This window comes from Rhinichthys klamathensis, unplaced genomic scaffold, assembly GCF_029890125.1.
Source record: "Rhinichthys klamathensis goyatoka isolate OS25496 unplaced genomic scaffold, OSU_Roscu_1.1 h1tg000124l_1, whole genome shotgun sequence".
NCBI lineage: Eukaryota > Metazoa > Chordata > Actinopteri > Cypriniformes > Leuciscidae > Rhinichthys > Rhinichthys klamathensis.
Genome location: NW_026606661.1, coordinates 396,627 through 417,667, shown reverse-complemented (window position 1 = coordinate 417,667; position 21,041 = coordinate 396,627). Strand labels below are relative to the sequence as shown.

The 21,041-nt window shown below is 36.3% G+C and overlaps 1 protein-coding gene across 2 annotated transcripts in view; it reads right to left on the bottom strand.

Annotated features, from left to right (window-relative positions):
* Window positions 1-21,041, bottom strand: part of ca16b (carbonic anhydrase XVI b) — a 117,429-nt gene that overhangs the window by 11,473 nt on the left and 84,915 nt on the right. Inside the window, exons 7-15 of one of the 2 annotated variants that reach the window (XM_056256185.1) lie at window positions 20,369-20,526; window positions 18,013-18,208; window positions 12,687-12,871; window positions 9,475-9,583; window positions 8,594-8,643; window positions 7,752-8,502; window positions 6,188-6,326; window positions 4,118-4,156; window positions 3,040-3,131 (exon numbers count right to left, since the gene is read on the bottom strand). In XM_056256185.1, the coding sequence (XP_056112160.1) occupies window positions 3,040-3,131; window positions 4,118-4,156; window positions 6,188-6,326; window positions 7,752-8,502; window positions 8,594-8,643; window positions 9,475-9,583; window positions 12,687-12,871; window positions 18,013-18,208; window positions 20,369-20,526 (1,719 nt within the window). The remainder of the gene's footprint in view (window positions 1-3,039; window positions 3,132-4,117; window positions 4,157-6,187; window positions 6,327-7,751; window positions 8,503-8,593; window positions 8,644-9,474; window positions 9,584-12,686; window positions 12,872-18,012; window positions 18,209-20,368; window positions 20,527-21,041) is intronic. The other variant, XM_056256187.1, reaches the window with a different exon arrangement.

Here is a 21,041-nt window from a genome sequence, read left to right as displayed (position 1 = left end):
ACATCAACTCAACCCCCACTCTGTATTCAGTGTCTATACCATTAACAGAAGAGATTCTATCGGTCTTATTAAATCACTGAGACATGCACACACAGACTTCTTCTATTTAACGGGGATTGTTGATGAGATCTCTATTACGACAGAGACATTAAACTATCACCTCAAACGGAGTTCTCATAAACATTAATGGCTACGTTTTACTTCTTTTGGCTTACAGTTATATAGACCTGTCAGTCAAGAGCTGGACTGCATCATACGAGGAGAAGGGAAGACAGGAAAGTAACTGAGAGAGAGCGAGAGAGAGAGAAAAGAATGGCAATACTGACAGCAGTTCATGCAATTTTAGAAAATCATGCACTACCCAAATTGAGCAATCAGACTTTCCATTCGTTCACTGAGAAACAGTAACACACAGAACATAAAATATGCATCCACTCAGACAACGGCAAGATAGGAATTCTGATCATTAAAAGCAATAGTGCTTTTAATTTCTTTGAATCAACACTGACCTGACCTCAACTGAATAATTACTGTTGTCTTTTTAGAGCTGCTTTACAGCCGAATTGAATCGTTATTTTCCTGTTTATTACTGTAAATCTGCTTTGAAACAATCTTTATTGTATAAAGCGATATATAAATAAAGGTGACTGACTTGACCAGTGCAGCCAAAATGATTATTCTGTCATTATTTACTAAACACATAACGAAACACAAAAGATATATTTTTGACTGGAATGGTTTACCTAGGTCTCTTAGATCGATCTCCTCTTTTCACCAGTTTAAGATGTCTCTTAATAATTATTTGCATACAAGGTGCAACTGTTTTCTTCATGCTTGATGTATGTATGTGTGTACTGTGTATGTATGTATGTGTATATATATATGCGTGTATGAATATCTTATGTGTATATATATATATATATATATATATATATATATATATATATGTGTGCATGTGTATATATATATATATATATATATATATATTTTTTTTTTATCAATTGTCTATATGAATGACCTTAACTGTTTATTGCCTAATATACAATGGTTGGATTGGGGAAGATATGGGTGGTTTTGGTGTGATGGAGAGCTTTTGTCTTTGTTCTGTTAGTATGTATGTATGTAAAGTATGTTTTTCTTGAGGTCCCCTCGAAAACGAGATGTCACATCTCAAGGGGGTTTCCTCTTAAAAATAAACTTTCAAAAAATATTTTTCATCACAAACAGCTATCATATGCCTGTCCTCTTTTATTGTATGGTAAAGAGCATTGTGAAAATTTAGCAAAACACATCCATTTTTTGTTCCATGGAAGAAATGACTCTACTGTTCAAAGGTTTGGAGATTTGTAAATGTTTTTGAAAGAAGCCTCATGCTCACCTAGGCTGCTTTTATTTGATCAAAAACACAGTAAAAATAGTAATATTGTGAAATAACTGTTTTCTATTTTAATATATTTGAAAACGTAATTTATTCCTGTGATTGCAACGCTGAATTTTCAGCATCATTACTCCAGTCTTCACTGTCACACAATCCTACTGAAATCAACTCTAAAATGCTGATTTGGTGCACAAGATACATTTCTTTTTCATTTTTATTTCTTTGTATCATCAATGTTGAAAGTAGAAAGTAAAAGCAGCATTTATATGAAAGAAATCTTTTGAAAGAAATCATTTACATACGGTTGGTAGTGTAAGTCATACAGGTTTTGAGTGCAATACAATTTCATCCATAAGGTTCATAAAAAAGCAAAATTTGAAGCAAAAAGCTGTGAAAATAACGTTTTTTGCCAAAGACTACATCCGGATCGATCGGATTCAGAACGATGATCGAAATGGAGTAGATCAAGTCCATCAACAGCCCTAAAGTTTCACAGTCCTATAGCTCGTCCTGCGTCGACATTTTATCCGGTAACATTTGGTAGTTTTGTTTAACATGCTGTTTAATGTTGATGATCACGTTATTTTACATATGCATCTGCTTACATATGCTATTGCTTGTTTCTGCTTCTTTTTTGCCTGTGTTTTAATCCAGAGATTCTAGCCCCTTTCACACAGAGATTCCGGAAAATACACGGATAAAGTGACCCGGGATTTGACCCAGGTTCGTTTGATTCTGCTTCATTCACACTGCCAGTGATTTGCCGGAACCAGAGCGCGTTCACACACAACCCGTGTATGTTCCGGAAAGACGCGTGACGTTGGATGTGACGGGTCTCTACTTCAGTCCAGTTTGCAGACATTTTTTCGTTCTTTCTTGTATCGATGACGAACACAAACTTTCTTCTAGAGTAACTGAGTCGCACGATAACTACGTCATTGCAAAGGTTAGTGAATCATCACTACGACACACCCCTTTTACGGCATTGGTTCTGGCTTTTGTTCACACAGCGCGTGTTCCGGGTCTGAATACAGCAATGTTACTAGGTCCCCAACCCGGCATCGATCCCGGCATCAATCCCGGGTTGTGTTTGCGTTCACACAGAAGGCACTCTGGCAATTTGCCGGGTTCAAAGCGCTGTGTGAAAGGGGCTTCAGTAATCTTTCAGAGGATGTCAGAAGATGCGCCCTCTAACGTATAACAGTGAAAACACAGAAAGCTGGAAATTTCCGTCAATGGCGGGGAAGCGTTGTCTCATAAATTACAAAAGTGTATGAGACAAAAATAAATAAATAAATGATGCACATTAAACAACATCCTGTAATAACCATTTGTCAGCTGGTCAGGTATATTTATAAAGCGTCATTTCACTCTGCTGCTATGTTTGCTGATGTCTTATTGATCTATTCCAGAATATAGCTGTTACCTAGTGAGGTGCTTTGCTCCCAAAATAGACAACCAACTCCCATTCTGGGATTACGTTCTCCACAAAGGCTACATGTGATGAAATCAAAACTAAAAGAACTCTGTATTTTGAATATGCAACAAATTCTGAAGCCACTTTTTAGCTCGATAATGATTCACTTCTATGAATGGCATAAAATAAAAGTACTTGCATTATGAAACCTCGTGTTTTCATTTATGTTTGTTTAGTGACTCACCCGCTGTAGATATGATGGGAAAACTGTCATCGCGGATCACTCTGGGGGAGTTCCTGTCGTCAATATAGAAATGTGCAGTCTGGAAGAATCTCCTATGAACAGAAAACGTCCCGGTTAGTAGAAAGCAGGTAATCGGGATGATTATTTTAAAAGCTTCTTAATTCTGAGGAAGCCTCCTGCTTGCTGAGAATTACTGTTCGCTTAATATCTAAGTACAATTTACATGCAGTTCAATCTTGTTAGCAAAGGGTGTTTTGACCTGTGTTTCGGTTCAATAAAATTTGAGTCACAACTCTGATATCAGTCCATTACTAAAAGAAGAATGAGTATACAGAGCATTCTGTCTAAACATACTGTACATATACATGACGTAATACAACTTAATCCAAATATTCTTACACAAAAACATTTGATTATTTATATTGTTATTATTATTCATTAAGTATTTATTTTCACAAAATAACTTCAAATTCACTCTAAAAATATTTGAAAACAGAAAATCCTTGTATAAGTCTGTCTATAGATTTTAATATTTTAATATATTGTTCAAAATTGACTATTTATATTATTATTAACATTAATACATTTTATTTATTAAGTACTTATTTTCACAAAATCGCATTAATATAAATTTACTATTTGAATTTGAAAACAGAAGTCGATAAACACTGTTTATCTGTTAATTGTCCGAGTGGTTATAGTTATCTGCTAATGCAGAAAATCACAATATAGGCCAAATATCAGATGATTGAATCAGCTCGACCGACTTGTATTGACTTAGACCAACTCATAATGCATAATAAAGACTATCATTGGCACATTTCCATAATTAAAATGCATTAGCCACTACACACAAACGTCTAGTTCTCATATAATACACATTAAGATCAAAGCGATGATACCAAATATCCAGCCAAACTCTGCACATACAACTCTTTCTGCCTTTAAAAATCTTTTAAAAATCTGTCGTTTTTTTATTTTTTACTTTCAGTGCACAAAGACATGGTATAACCCCTCCCTTATTGAAGACTTGCTTCATGTAAATCCCAGTAAAGCATTTGTATAAGCATGCCCCTACCTGTACTTTAAGCAGAGCAATGAGCAGATGCTAGTCATCCTTGAGAGGTAAGATAAAAAGAAAGAAAAGAGGGGTTGAACGCTCGTAGAGCTCCGATGAGGGAGGGGGATTGAGGAGAGACGATGACTGGGGGGACAGGAACCTCACACTAATGACCTTTTTATGGCCGATCTCTCGCGTGTTTAGAGGCCTTAGACTAATGGTGTAGAAGGGTCCTTCAGTGAAGTTTTGGACCCTGCGGTCTAATCCTTGAGAATGCAAAATAGGCAAATGGTAAAAAGATAAATATAACCTCTTATCATTCCCCATCTGCGTCTTTGCGTCGAGTCTGGAGTTGCTCTAACTCATAGGCGATCGCATGCGTACAGTACGTGTAGAAATGAGTGCAGCATCTTTGGTCTTTAATGGGCATCTGTGAGTCTGAGCAGACTGAAAGCCTCTGAGCCATCCAGATGGAACCCTGCCTACATAAACCTCTCATTAGCCTATCGCCTTGGCAACATCATAACTTCATTTTAAGCAAATAATATCATACTTTCTGGTAAACTTTCATGAACTCCAGTTATAAAAAAACGAGAATGGAATATCTTTTGAATGGCTTTTGTTCACTCGGTGGCTTTGTTCTTGACGTTCTTGAAATTTGACAATAAAGTCTTGACAAAGACGTTTGCCGTCCCATTCTCGGGGGAGCAGTTGCGTCTTGTCACTTGTCTTTCGTCCACTCTCTTAACAGATTATCTTGCAAACTCAGTCTTTCATTCACTTTAACTGTCACTGATCAACCTCTTATAAACCAATCAAATGATCAAATCAAACTGCTATTATCTTTTCCTCTCAATCTTTTCCTGACTTGTTGGCTGACGTAATTGCTTTGCACTTGGTACAGTAACTTGCAGGCAGAAATTCTTGACATTTGTGGTGCTTGTAAAGGCCATGTAAGACCAGTGTTGTTATAGTTAACTTAAACGAAATAAAGCTGAAATACAATAAAATATGAATAGTAGATGGAAAAACTTTCAAAACTTGCCTTGCCAAATAACTGAAATAAATACGATTAGTACTAAAACTGCTAAAATCTTTTTTTTTACTAAAACTGAAAATACACTGAAATAAATAGGATTAAATTGAGGTACCAAGACTACAATTTTTTTTTTTTCAGAAGCTAAAATAAAATAAAATAGGAATATAACATGAAAAACATAAACTTAAAAACCTTAAAATTACAAATATTGCCTTGGCAAATAACTGAAAAAGGTTGAATTGGAAGAACTAAAATGACTAAAACTAAAATGAAAACTGGAAAAAAAATAAAAAATAAAAGCTCATTTAAAATATTAATAAATACTATAATAGTATAACAATTAAACTAAAATAACATACAAGCAGTACAATAATATAACAACAAAAAAAGTCATGATATCATACATTTAAAATATAAAATGTTTTAATATTTATCTTTTAATGTAATGTTACTGTTGTGTGCTCACATTTTAAATGATATGCTCAAACCAGTCAGCATCACAGATTGGAGCACAGCTGGGTCCCTCCGCACAAGACTCATGGTCCCCAGGGGGCCTGCAACCTCTTAGCTCACATACAGATACAAGACTGAAAAGGAGGATGGTGGTATTTGGCAGGAATCTCCATAGGAGGATTTTTTTTTGAAAAATTCGGTTACCATGGGGCTGAGACCGGTCCGGGAGAGGGCGGGCAGATGGGGCACGGACTCTCCAGGGAGCTGAGCCAGGGTTATAAAGGCCAGTAGATGGAGTAGAAAGAGTTAGATGAAGTGCGGATTCAGAGGACAGAGCGACCTTACACTGTTTACAAACCAGGCACAACCGTGACCAGACAAATCTACTCTACATAAAACATGTTGTCATGAATATTAATTAGGTGATGCATTCGTACAGAAGAAACCAAAGCTTAAAAAAATCAGATAGACAAATGTAGAAGTTAAGGAACGCAGATGAAGAGAACTGATCTTTTCCCATGCATGTATCCCATGCAGTAAAGGCCCAAGATGATCTAAGACCAATGTGCTGGACAATGGCTAATTCAATGGCTTACCTCCAGTAGACCAGGACAGCCAGCAGCATGATCAGACAGAGCAGAGTGAGGGCAGAGACCACCATCAGGGGGATGATCCACTCCATCCGGCTGGAGGATGACACCGGGTCTCGGGTGACAGTGGAGATGCTGTTCCTCTCTGCATGGTGGTCAAAGGGGACCAGAGCAAGGTAACAAATATATAAATATATATTTTTGAATACCCTTCAATAATAGATGGAAAGAGTCTATTCTAGTATAAATGCTTGAAAAATGTAATTCATGCATATTTAACACGTATCGTCTTCCTTTGCAAAGTTTATTACAAATATCAATTAGCATTTATTATATATATATATCAATAATCCATATATAGTCTTTAGTTTTTATTTCATTTATTTTTTAATATATAATATTTATATATTTTATAATGTTTACATTCACTACTGTTCAATAGTTGGGAGTTGGCAATCATTAAAAAAAAAAAAAGTCTTTGATTAAAAAGGCTGCATTTATTTGATCAAAAAATACAGTAAATAGAGTAATGTTGTGAAACATTATTACAATTTAAAATAAATGTTCTTAATATATTTTGAAATAATTCATGTGTTGGCAAAGCTGAATTTTCAGCATCATTACTCCAGTCTTCAATGTCACACGATCCTTCAGAAATAATTTGAATATGCTAATTTGGAGCTCAAGAAACATTTATTATGATTATTAATGTTGGAAAAAGTTGTGAAAAGATTTGTGCAAACCACAGTACATCTCTTTAATATTTATTTGAAATATATTTTTTGTAACAACTTTTGGTCAGTTTAATGTGTCTTTACAGAATAAAACTTTTGTTTTTAAACTTGTATCCCAATTTTTTTAACGGAAGTGTATCTAATATATATTAATAAAAAAATATAGATTTATATATGTTAATGCATGTTATACATTTTATTATATTTATTTTGTGTACACATTTTAATAATGTATAATAATACATACATATACAGACACATAAGATAATATATCATGCAGATAATACATATTTTACATTTTTATATTTATAAATATTTTACTCATTAAATATTAGTGCTGTCAAATAGAATAATCATGATTAACAAAAGTTTTTGCTTACATAATATATGTGTGTGTATGTATTATTATATTTATATATATTATATATATGTCTGTGTGTGTATATACTGTATATACACATATATTTATAAACATATATATATATATATATATATTATACTGTGTATGTATATATACACAGACATGCACACACAGACATATATATATATATATATATATATATATATATATATAAATAATAATATATACACACACATATTATATAAACAAAAACTTTCATGTTAGATGTGATTATTCGATTTGACAGCACTATTAAATATATTTATATTCATATACTCTTAATAATATATATTCAGGTAATGTACATTTTAGTTTTTGGACACGATTTGGCACTACTTACTAATTTCAAAAGGTACTGTATTTTTGACCATGTGTACTTTATTGCCGTTTTATCTTTGGCATAGAGCTTTAGACTGTAAGTCTGCAGCTCACCTACCAGTGTGAATGTAGTATGGCCAGTGCGCCTTCTCCTCATTGGTGAATTTGGTGTTCTCAGTCGAGCCTGAGGGAAGCTGCATGTCTGCAGTGTCATTACCCTCCAGCCATGTTGGTTTTGATGAACCCTCTCCAGAAGGCCTCTCAGTGGAACGGGGTCCCTGCTCTTCCACTATTCTAGGGGCCGATGTAGAGTTCTCAGTGTAAGCATCCGCCCTCTCCCCTTCCCGCTCCCTGTGTTTCGAAGTTGGGATGGGGGCAGTTGGTTTTTGGGGCAGCGTCTTGGCCTGCTTTTTGTCCTTGACTGTCGCATCTTTCCCCCTTTTTTTCTTCTCCTCTTCTTCCTGTTCCTCTTCCTCCTCCTCTTCCTCTTTTTCCTCCTTCTCCTCTCTTTCACTGTCTTCTTCCTGTTTGTTGTTAGCTTCAGTGCTGTCCTCCGAGATGAGGACGTTGCTCTCAGACGGGGTGCTTTCAGCAGTGGATGGATGCTGAGTGGGCGTGGGGCCTGAGTTTGTAGAGTGGGTTGGCCAAAATGATCCTGGGAGGGAAGAAATCACACTGCCACTGAAGCCCAGTCCTGCCAACAGAGTGCTGGTCACCACAGATGCTACAGTGGCTTGTCCTCCGCTGGATGGGGGCCCCATTCCCGTTGCCATGGAGACAAATGAAAAGGGCAGGCCGGCGGACGTCCAGGTAGAGGAGCCTGAGCTTATAGGGGCCATGTCTGCCGAAGAGGCGGGGGACAACGTAGGCTACAATCAGGGCAGAAGAGGAAAAGAAAAATTACAATGCGTGTAGACAAGCAAAAACACAGATTTAGAAATGATTAAACCAGTTACACACCATTCCGGTTTTCACAATCCTTGTCCCCTCAAATATCCTTGTGGTGTTTGCTTGAAGAATAAATCACACAGTGTGACAATCAATATTAGAGTTGACATGAAATCAAAATGGACAATTCTTGTTTGTTTGTTTAAGGAATAGTGCAGTATTTATTATAAACTATTTATCTGTGCACATCATTAGGCCTTTTCATTTAAAAAAGCATCTATTTCTGTTTTGGCCTTTCGTCCACACTGAGACAGCATTTTTGTCCTGTGAAAACTAAGCTTTTTGAAAACGCTTTCCCAAGTGGATAAATTTGAAATTGATCCTGCCAGAAGAATAGCATGAGAACTTTATTATGTCTGTTCCATCTGTATCATCTCAGTGAGCTTTTATGAGGATTTACACATGCGCAGTAAGGTGAATTTAGCGGTTTCCGACTTTTCAATGTGGATAAGAAACTGTGGATTGAAAAACGCTTGGAAACGTTAGTGTGGACGGAGAGCGGTTTGAAATGAAAATGCCCTTTTCTAATGTATCCGGATTAATGTAGACGTAGCCTTATTCTTTTAAAATAATCTTAATCTTTAATCAGATAAATAACGTCCCCTCCTCTTGTAGCGACAACTCTTCTTTTCTCTGACGACGCGTTTACTGGCCAGAGGGCGGGGCAACCTGTCACTCACATGAGATCGACCAATAGCAAACCATAACTGTCTTATCTATTCCCGATGGCTGGACAAAATGAAGTCCTTCCCTACATTTTTGTCTAGATCGAGAAGCCGTTTCACTCGGATATATGTAACACAACGTTTCATGCCGACTTTAAGGCTTGGTTAGCAGCAGTAATTGATCATTTTTATTTTTAAGAACAGAAAGCCACATAAAATCAGACAAACCTTTGAATAAAAGTGTTTGGCTGAAATCACTGCGCTGATCTCTTTGACATACAGCTTGCACTCTGAAGAGATACAGGACATCTGGAGACACAAGTGCGATGACTGCCCTCTGCAGGAGACATACGACACACCATACATTTTAATAACAGTACAACTCATAGATTATTGGAAAGAAATTGGATCGCTCAGAATCTCCTTCTACTCATACAACCTTTGCAGTATATATAATGTGTGCAGATATGAATGAAATACCCAGATAAACATTTCAAATTTTTTTTGAAGAAATTTGTATGCATTAAATTGATTAAAAGTGACATTTTAAATAGTTACAAAATATTTCTATTTCAAATAAATGCTTTTAAACTTTCTATTCATCAAAAAAGTATCATGTATCTAATATATTAATCAGCTTTTGAGAGCATTAAATTGAACAAAAATTGTCTAGCTCCAAAAACAAAATTCTATGTGTATAGCCGCTAAAAGTCAACTTAGTTTTACAATCTTATATAGATGGCCTCAAAACCAACAGACACAGATTAAAACCCACAAACGTTCAATATTGATTTCAAGCTGTCTTCAACTGAACACAATTAATTCTAATTTAAGCATGAATGTTGGACACAACCAGAGTGTCCCTTCAACAACTACACACAAATCCAAAAACCTCATTACACAACACAGTAAATACGACAGGATGTTATTTTCCAAAACCGAAATGTCAAAGCAAATTAAACATTTGCCATTACCGGTATTATTTGTATAAATTGACACTTATTTATTCCAATGTCCTGCTCCATCTTTCAGACATCCACAGTCTCCCAGAAATAGATAGATATTCATTTGAATTTCATATACCCAAAGTTGGTCTAGATTCGCTGGCACAACCTGTGCTGTGCTGGGCTCAAAATTGAAATAAAAATGTAAATGTTGAGGCAAAAAGATGAGGGAGTCATGATGGTATGTAGAGTGAAAGAAAGTAATTGGACTTTAACCGTGGCAGTTATATCCCTTAACTAAATCCAAATCTTATTTGACCAAGGCTAAAAAAGACTGACAGCACTCATCAGAAAAAAATCCTTCAACTGGCTGGACACTGTCTTGTTGTCATGCAAACTGTGTGTGTAAGGCTGCTCCAATAAGGTGACTGACAGACATGGGTGTAAGTCATTCATTAGACTTGAGGGAAAAAAGACAAAATACTGTCCAAGTCCATCAAATCGATGAGAGCAGCCCATCCATCAGAATTATGCTGGGAACCAGAAGACAAGACCCTGTCTACAGGCAGTGACATCATGCTTTAATTTTTGTATCAAGGGTGAAATTACACAAATATACATATACATTTTTTCCAATTAACTGAACTGGCACATCACGCCAATCGGGCCCCCTGCCCAGGAGCCACTGTCTGCAATAGTGTCTTAATCGGGGGCAATTCTAGGATTTGATGTTCAGGGGGGCTTAGTGAGAATGTGTAGCAAGAGACCATTGCCTAAATGGTGCTACTTTGTATATTGGCACCACTATATTACTATATAGTGACTCAAAAGTAAAAGTCTATACAAAAACCAGTCTTTCTGCAGTACAGTTCAAATCGGTACATGTTTAGGCTACTCTTTGACTAACAGAAAATTGTCATCATATCATTATTATTAACAAGTATTACTGTTAACTAACTAAAAAACAAAAATATGGACTCGGGGCTCAACACTAAGGATTTTTTCTTCTGGCCTGGTCAGATCATAGCAAAAACTAATACTAGGCTAGCCTAACTAATATAAAGTTCAAACATTAAAGGGATACTGTAGTTCACCCAAAAAAGAAAATTCTGACGTTAATTACTCATCCTCATGACGTTCCAAACCCGTAAGACTTTTGTTCATCTTTGGAACACAAATGAAGATCTTTTTGATGAAATCAGAGCTTTCTGTCCCTCCATTGACAGCTACGTAACAACCATTTTGATGCTTCAAAAAGTTCATAAAGAGATCCATATGAATAAAGCGGTTTAGTCCAAATTTTCTGAAGAGACATGATCGCTTTATATGATGAACAGACTGAATTTAGGCTTTTATTCAACATATAAACATTGATTTAACTGCTATAACCCTGGTCTTAACTCTTATTAATCTTTTTCGTTGTAGATAACTGCCGACAAGTCTGGGCACTACAACACATCTCGAGATCCTGGAGATGTAGTGACAGAGGTGTTCCATTACATTGCTTTCTGTCTAGCTCATGAATCTTCAGCAGGGGGTCTATGATCCCCCTAAGGGGTCCATAATGGTACTGCAATTATTATTTTAACTTATTTGGGAAGCCAATACATATATGCATGAAACAAACAAAATATGCCGCTAATTTCAACTAAAACTAAAGACTTTAGTCAAAGAACTCATTGTTAATCCCACATTAAAATATAGTAAATAAAATGCATCATATACTTAAAATGTATAACCATTTTAATAATAATTATCAATAATGATATCACCATTTTTTAAATGTTTTTGAAAAAAAAAAGTCTATGCTCACCAAGGCTGTATATATTTGATATAAAAATTAATTAAAGATTACTTCAAAATAATTGCTTCCTATTTTAATATATTTTAAAATGTAATTTATTCCAGTGATGGGAACATTTTCAGCAGCCAGTCTTCAGTGTCACATGATTCTTCAGAAATCATTCTAATAAACAGATTTGGTGCTCAAGAAATATTTCTTTTTATTATTATTATCATCAATGTGCAAAACAGTTTAATATTTTTCTTTTCTGGAAACTATGATACATTTTTTTACAGGATTATTTGATGTATAGAAAGTTCAAAAGAACAGCATTTATTTTAAATAGAAATATTTTGTAATATAATAAAAGTCTTTACTGTCACTACTGATCAATTTAATTGATCAATGAAAAAAATATCTTACTGACCTCCAACTTTTGAACAGTATTGCATAACATTAATATGGACTATATGCATGTTATTTAACACTCAAGATTATATATTAATCAACAGGGGCTTCTTCTCTCTATCGACCAAAAGGTGAAAAAGGTTGAAGGTCTAGTTGTGTGTGCGTCACTTACATCTTTAGTCAAATGTAACCTCAACACAGTGATTGGATAACCGGTTGAGCTAAAGGTTTGCGGTGGTTGACACAATGAATGTGATCTTCTGTAATGATCAAACTGCTTGCCCTTTCATTGTTGGGAAGCTTACCGTGCTGTGTTCACTGCTCTGCGTGAAGGTCTTCTCAAAAGGCATTTCATCCTTAACCCAGCTGTAGGAGACAAGGAAGTCCAGTATAGGCGGGTGGTAGACAGCTGACGGTCTGTCCCAGGTCAACACAAGTGCAGTTCTGTTCAGTGGATGAACCTTCATGTTGTCAGGGATGCTGCTGCAAACTGGATAGAGAGAGGAGAAGCAGAGCAATGAGATAAGACTGATAAAAACAAGGAGGAAGAAGGTACAGTTGTTCTCATTTGATTAGGGATGTGTGATTGGAGATAAACAGGTGGAATTACGGGAGCGGAGCCAGATCTCTGCCGTGCAGGTCCACGACTGCAGCCCCCAGGTGAAAATAAATCTTTTATTGCTGTCTGAGTCACCAAAGCGTTCTCACTAGAAACTGCTTCAAAGTGGAAAATAATACATGAGTTCATCTCAATCTGCCTCCAGGCTTTTCAAACAGCCTTGCCTGGCTGTGGCCGTGTGCACTACTATACCCAGTGGTGGATGAAGTACATGCTAGTTAAAATGCGGATGTACTGATGAAATATTACTGCAGTAAAAATACACTACCTTTTAAAAGTTTGGGGTTGGAAAAATTGGTCATATTTTTGCAGGAAGTCTCTTATGCTTACAACGGCAGAATTATTTGATGAAAAATGCAGTAAAAACAGTATTATTGTGAAATATTATTACAATTTAAAATAATTGTTATCTATTTTAATATAATGTAATTTATTCCTGTGATGGCAAGTCTTCAATGTCACATTATCCTTCAGAAATCATTCTAATTTGCTGAACTGGTGCGCAAGAAACATTTCTTATTATTATTGAACATTTTTTGCTGCTTAATATTTTCGTGGAAACTGTAATACATTATTTTCAGGATTCTTTAATGAACAGAAAGTTCAAATAAACAGCATTTATTTGAAATAGAAATCTTTTGTTACGTTGTTGTTACTGTCACTTTTGATGGCATCCTTGCTGAATAAAAGCAATAATTTTGTTTTCAAACTTTTAAACGGAAGTGTAAAAGTGCTGCTTTTAAAATTCTACTTGAAATAAATGCACAAAAGTGTTTACATTTACATGTACTCACGTATGATATAAAAAGTTCATTAATCTGCATATCGTGTAAGGAATTTAATCAAATAAATCACAATTAATTAACCGCATACACTAACAATATTTGCAAAGAAAAGCCTTCAAATGAATATAATATACACATATTGTAGCAGACTTAAGTCTAATGTGTGTTTGAATATCATTTCAACATATCAGTACTGAAAGCGACAATGGATAACTCACCTCAGATCTTGAAAATAAAGGAAACAAGAACATTCATACTGTCAACACAGTGTGTTTTTAATAATGTTAAAATGGTGTAATATTTTATTATGTCCTTAGCAGTTTCATTGCGAGTGCCGTGCGCTTGCAGAGAGGCTCCGCCCACACGCTCTTCTGATTGGCTGTGATTTTGATTCTGTCATGTCGCATCTGGTGTGGACAGACAAATTGCTTGTCGCTGTAATCTTATCGTGTTGTGTCGGGTTAGGAAGTGCTTTTAAGAGCGTTATCATGCACACAAAAACATGTCTCACCATGTTGCTATTTTTTTCAGAAAAAAAATCCTGATTACAGTGACCTCATTGTTGGAGCTTTTTTGATGTCACAGCCATTACAAACATGAACTCTAGGTTTGTTTTGCAGCAAAAAAAAAAAATCCTAATCAAATCTACCCTAACCAGGCTTTCTAGCAGGTATTTAGCTATTCATCCTCAGAAAATCTGAATCTGCTGTGTGATGCGACAATCACGACCAATCAGATAATATTAGAAATTTTGCAGGTCAGATCTGAACCACATGAGCAGCTCAATGTCACCAAGAGTGCATGCATTAACTGCTGCATGGATTTAACTTTATGTTTTTCCTATTAAATTCATACCCTTTTAACCTGAGTAAAAGTAAAAAATAAAAAGTAAAAGTGTTTTTAATTATGACTACAGAGCCACTGAAAAGACGAACAGATGTAATTTGCACAATTGACGTCACTTATCACACAAATCATTTGGTGGGATGTGTTCTTGTCAAGTTGGGCGGACCGCATAAGTGGCGCTTGATAAGGTCATTATGCCAAAAGCCTCTACTCTTAATGTGTGTATATCAGCATTAGCGGCCTGTCAACAAGCCTGTGATAAACATGTCTGTGAAACGAGAGGCAGATCGCAAGAACACAAGAAGTGAAACGAGGACGAGGGGGTGATTAGTGAAAGGGCATCTGCTGTGGAAGTCGGCCTCGAGAGCTCTGTTAGCACGGGTGACTCAGCGAGAGCCCATTATTTTCATCAGTTCAATCATCAGGATGCTAATGACTGCCGCCATTACTGTCCGGCAGAGATAACGCTGAGTTTGATGATTCAAATTGACTCTATTCTCATGGCGGTTTTTTGGGTTATGTAGTAAACAAGCTAAGATGTCAGCACTGGATGTGCTGAGGGACAATAACGCTGTGTGCTTCACAGGTACGTATAGTACATAGCAATTTCCACAATTAGGGTATATAATAGGACTTGAAAGTTTAAGAATGAACTAATCATTTATTCTTTATCCAGAAATGTACAAATCTTTATGATTTGCTTTTTTTTTATTTTCAAGAGTTATCAAGTTATCCATTGTCGCTTTCATGCAACTTTTTAAATCCCTGTCGTGGGTTAATTAAATCAATTAAACAATTGACTCTTAGTATGAAGTGTATTCTGGTTCCTATGTTTTACTTGTTGACTTCATGTACCGGTATTTAGATCCTGTGCTTGCCTTGTTTCCTTTCTCCAAACCATAGTTGATGATATTGTGTGCATTCATTCAAACCCACCATGCACTGCAATAACGAGTGTACAACCGATGTTCAACGACTAGAGAATGAACTGTATATATATATATATATATATATATATATATATATATATATATAGGGTTTCCGTTGTCCGGTAATTACAGGACATTGGCCGGGAAAAAAATTAAATGTCCGACAAAATTAAATCTCTCCGGTCAAATTGTCCGATTAAAATGGCCTAATAATCCCGCCCCCCTAACACAATCTGAATTTGAGAATAAGCCTAAAATGTATAAAGCAAAAATACACTGAATCAGAAGGATTATTTGCCATTTTACAAGCATTGAGTCTGCGGACACCGCTCCTCTTATCGATGCCGTAAGCCTGCGACGTGATGCCCTCGCTGTCATGACAGCGCTCCGTGGCTATGGAGGATTGCATTTCTCCACAGCCTGTGAAGTCCTCATATGTGATTTCAACGAAATGTATCCAGTAGCCTAGGGATGCTCATTTCAAACATTTTTTATTTTATTTATCAAAGGGTTTATTTTAACGTGCAAAGTGCAAACAGCAGCATACAGAACAGATCAACAACAGAACCTGGATTCAGATCAAATTTTCACTTACCTGCTGTATTTCTGACAGTGAAAACAGAGAAAAACAGAATAAAATAATACAAAAAAACCCCATAAAATTGGCCAACACTAAATATATATTTTTTAACTTAAATAATTAACAAATTAAGATGACAAAAAGAAAACACTGAATCCGTTTGAACGAAGCTTTAAAAAAAACGGCATTTTTTTCCCGTTAGACTAAGATTTTCGTTTAATAAATATAGCAGCCCTACCTCAATCCACACCGAGATGTTTTTATCTCGATGCGGCGCGGACGCGCTTGGAAAAACGAGCGCGTTGCACCGCGACCTTGAGCGATAACGAACTTGAAATAACGAACTTGAGCGCGCAAAAGACGTGATATGTGAACAGGCCCTTACGCGGCTTATGCGCATTGCAAGTTGTGGAGAGACACTGGAAAGTTTTGATTTTAACTCGGCAGCTGCACAATTCAGCGCTGCAAAACAGCGTAAAAAGTTGCCTAAAATGACGTGAGACAATGTTATAGGCCTAGTCATTTGTTTGTTCCAGTTCATTTGACAAGGAGTCATTTCACGGTGGCCAATTTAAATGTTACCAGCTAAATGAGACATACTGAGAGTGTATAATTAAGTTTGCTTGAGTAAAAACAATAGGCTACTATTCAGATATTTTATGTGGGGACGGGGGATTGGTTTGTTGAACTATGAATGTGAAACCATAGTAAAAACAATTGCCGTTGATTGACGCCAATCGGACGTTCATGTTTTTTTTTCCCGTTAGAGGTTAAAGTTAGGCTAATAAACATGTTGCGTTCAATACGGCCTGATTATGTCATTTTTTAAGTTACATAGCCTGCCTCCAGTTTTCCTCAACTTGACTAATTAAGAGGCGATATTTGACCGGCATATCATCAAAATGTCCGTAAAATGAAAACTCTGCAGGTCACTTTGACCGGCACCATTTTTTCTCTAGCGGAAACTCTGATATATGTATAATTTTTTTTTAATTATTTATACATATATATGTATGCATGTGTATATATATATAAATATATATTTATATATAAGATCAAAAGGATAAACAATGCAGAATTATTTTCACAGCCACCTTTGCTCATATTTACCAAAGGTGCCAATATTAGTGGAGGGCACTATGTATATACACTGTGTGTAAATATATATATGATTAACTAAAGTGTAAGGAAAGTGCCACAAAGGAAAGCATTTTTTTTTTTTTACTTAAAAAAAAAAAAACAATGATTGCAAAGGGTTTTCAAAAGTGTTTGCTTCGAAAACACCAGAATTGCTATTTGGCCACACAGTGTTCATTTGTACGGGTTTATTTTTAGAGAGAATATTAATGACGATTATTCCGCCTTTCGGCTGTGTTGCATCACTCCAGACTTCATCACAACCAATAGCAATCAATTCCCTCAGCCGGAGAGGAAAACAACGCTATCATTAACGCACACAGTACACCGTCCCCCAGTTACTGGGCTTGGCTCAGAGCGCTGCACTGCTGTAGTCACTGCATTAATAAATCCTATTTATTCAGTCTGTCTCAAGAGCAATGGATATCCTAAAAACAACTAGCTTTGCACTTTATGCATGAGATGAATGAGAAGAAACCCAAACATGACGTCTATGAAGAAAAAACTGAACTGAATAATCACAGTCCCAGTTGGAAATGTACTGATGTTACATTCATAAAGACTTTGCTGAAATGATCATGGACATTGTTATAAATAAAGCAAATTCACTACTGTATTTCCTAATGATAGGATTCTCTTACCATATAATGGTTAGAATTAACATAGAAAAAAATAAAATTAAAGTGTCTTCCTCCTTGATTGGTCAGGCCGATTTTGGGAAGAAAGGCATTATACCTCGTGAGGATTCTGTGTCTGCAGCACTGGCCATGCTGTCTGTCATGACGTCGGGCATCCAAGCATCCATCAGAGCTGATTTGAAGATGTGACGGCTGTCGAGGTCTTGAGTGGGCCGATGGTTATTCCTCAGGTAATCCACGGACTTCACATGATCCTGCTGCTCTGTGGTGAAGATGGAGTAGAACGCCTCTAGCTACATCAAGAGAAAGGCAGAAAGAGAAAGAAAGAAAAATATATCCAAAAGTTTAAATGTGATTTTTCCATTTCATTTAATCATTTCCAGCAAGGGAATATATAAAGTCAATTTATTTTGGCCAAGAAGGTGTAGAAAGGAGATAGATAAGTGCATGCTGTGTATGATTTAGTGGCTTTACTCTGTGTGATGCTGAATAAAGCAGGAAGCAAAAAAGGATAATTGAACCCATGATATCCTTTAAAAGCTGTGTGCATAACCAGAGCAAGAATTGGGAGTGAACCAATCAGTCATTCATCAATATAAAAATCTTTAAATCTTTATACACTTTTACAATGATTTTTTTAGAGCGTAGCTAAGTGGTTGCTAGGGTGTTTTGGAGGCTTGCTAGGGCCTAGAAGTGTTTAAAAGTGCAGTAAGGAATTTCTGAGAAACGCTGTTGAAAGTGGATCGGACCGAGCACAACAACAACACACTTGTAGCCAATCAGCAGAAGGGGGCGTGTCCACTCATGTTGGGGGAGGAGAGAGAGGGAGATTTAAAGACAGACTGTAGAAAGAGAGATGGCTGAGAGACATTACAAAAGAGAAAAAGTCAGAGGAATATCTCTGGGAAAAAAGCGTTATAATCAGGCAAGAGCTTTAGGACCCGCGTTTATATTAGACAAGCTTTCCAGTGCTGGAGAGACATAAGCAGGAAGGCCTGAAAACAGATGCCGAGGTTGTGTTGTTTCTGCTCCATACGCGAGTAACACTGGTTTTGCTGTTTCACAGAACCAAGATATGCTGTTGTTGTAATGTTAGCTAAAGTAACAGGTCAGTTTTTAGTGTCATTGTTTGTCTGGAGCTTCTGTGCTGCTGGCAACTATCAACGAACTCTTGATTGTATATATATCTTGTGTACTATATATTCTTTTTTGTTCTTCCTTGTAGTTCGTTAGTCATCTTCACTTTATTTTTCGCGAAGCATTATTTTCCTTTGCTACAGCTATGATACAGAGACATCCACTATCGTATTGCTTGCTCGTATATTTTGTGGGCGGAGTAATGAAGAGAGGGGTGTGTTTGTTTGGGCTGATTTTAAATATCAACAGTGTTTCTCAGAAATCGCTTGCTGCACCTTTAAGAGGATTTTGTCAGTCATATTATCATTCAATAGCGTGGTTAAAACCAGACCATTCTCAGTTGTAACTGAGTTATGGTCTGGCAAAGCGTCATAGACAAATCATTTCCAGAGGGGCGTCACCAACGGACGTCGCGGATAGACCTAAACCCAATCAGAGCGATGAAGGAGATGACGTATGCAGAGCGGCGGAGAAACATCTCTGAGTGTTGTTCTTTGCTCGGTTTTTAACTAAAAGGAAACGTTCAAATCGCTTAAAACAGACGCGATAGCTGATTCGAACGAGTGATGTTCGACGGTGGCATCCATCTTTGTAATGTAGGCTACAAAATCTGCTTCAAAATCCCAGCGCTGTCGTCATCGTGTAAAGCCCGCCCCAACGTTTCTGATTGGTGCCGCGATTTCGACGGATTGGAAATGAGTTTGAATGAGCTCTTTGCCAGACTAACTTTCAGAGCAAGTCTAAATTTGCCGGAAATTGTCTGGGTTTTCCCAGGCTAATCATTCAACAAAGTAAAAAAAAAAACTTTATAAAAATAAATAAATAATATTATAATTATTATTAGTAGTACAATTATTATTAAGACTAATAATATAACTATTTTTTATTATTACAAACAAATAACAATAATATTGGCTAATGTAGATACAGGTATGGTCACAGATATACTTTGCAATAGAATAGAATAGAAATCCATTTTGAAAAAGCACTATTACTGGTGAAGATTTCCATTTATACAGTGTAATGTGCTTTATATCTACAACACATATATACATAGATGAATGCATACATTTGTTTAGTAAATCTTCTGCACCGTCTCATTTCCAGAAACATTTGAACGCACAGCAGATGAGACACATTGCTAGTGTAATATTGTCTATTCGTGTTTGTGTACATGCTTGCAGATGGTACAAATATGATACAGGAGAAAAAACCCGAGCCAATTTCAAGCATAGTGCACACAGCTGGATGTGATACATGATCAAATGAATGTGATGTGCATGTATGCATGATTATGTGTGTGTGTGTTCGCCAACCTGGTGGTAGGACAGGTGAACAGGCCGACTGAAGATGATCCACTCCACGAACTTACTGCAGGGAGGTGTAGTGAGCGAGCCAGTGTAGCGGTAATAACTTCCCAAGGATGATGGCAGTAGATCCTTCAGTATGAACGAACCAAGGTTTGTTTCCTTCTCTGTTTAATAAAAGACACAGAATACTCGCTCAAAGACTAAACGAGTCTCATGAAACCTAAATTGAAGTACTATGAGGCAAAAAGATGATGCGGTATGTACACACAAGTTTTAGTGGATATTTTATTATCTTATTGTTAATTCTTCTGGTATTTAGAAATAATAACGTCTGTTCAGCTTTCTCTTTATTTCCATCGTAACTGGCAGGGCCAAGTTTCTGACAAACAGATGTGAATGTGTGTTAAACTTATAGGACCTGGGAGGGAGTTTTTATAGTATTTTCAGGTACACTACCATTCAAAAGTTTGGGGTCAGTAAGATTTTGTTTACATTTTTTTCATACTTTTCTTTAGTAAACACACCGAAGACAAGGGTAATGATGCTGAAAATTCAGTTTTGCCATCACAGGAATAAATTAAATTTTAAATATAAATTTAAAAATAGACAACAGCTGTTTTAAATTGTAATAAAATGTCACAATATTACTGTTTTACTGTATTTTTGAGCAAATAAATGA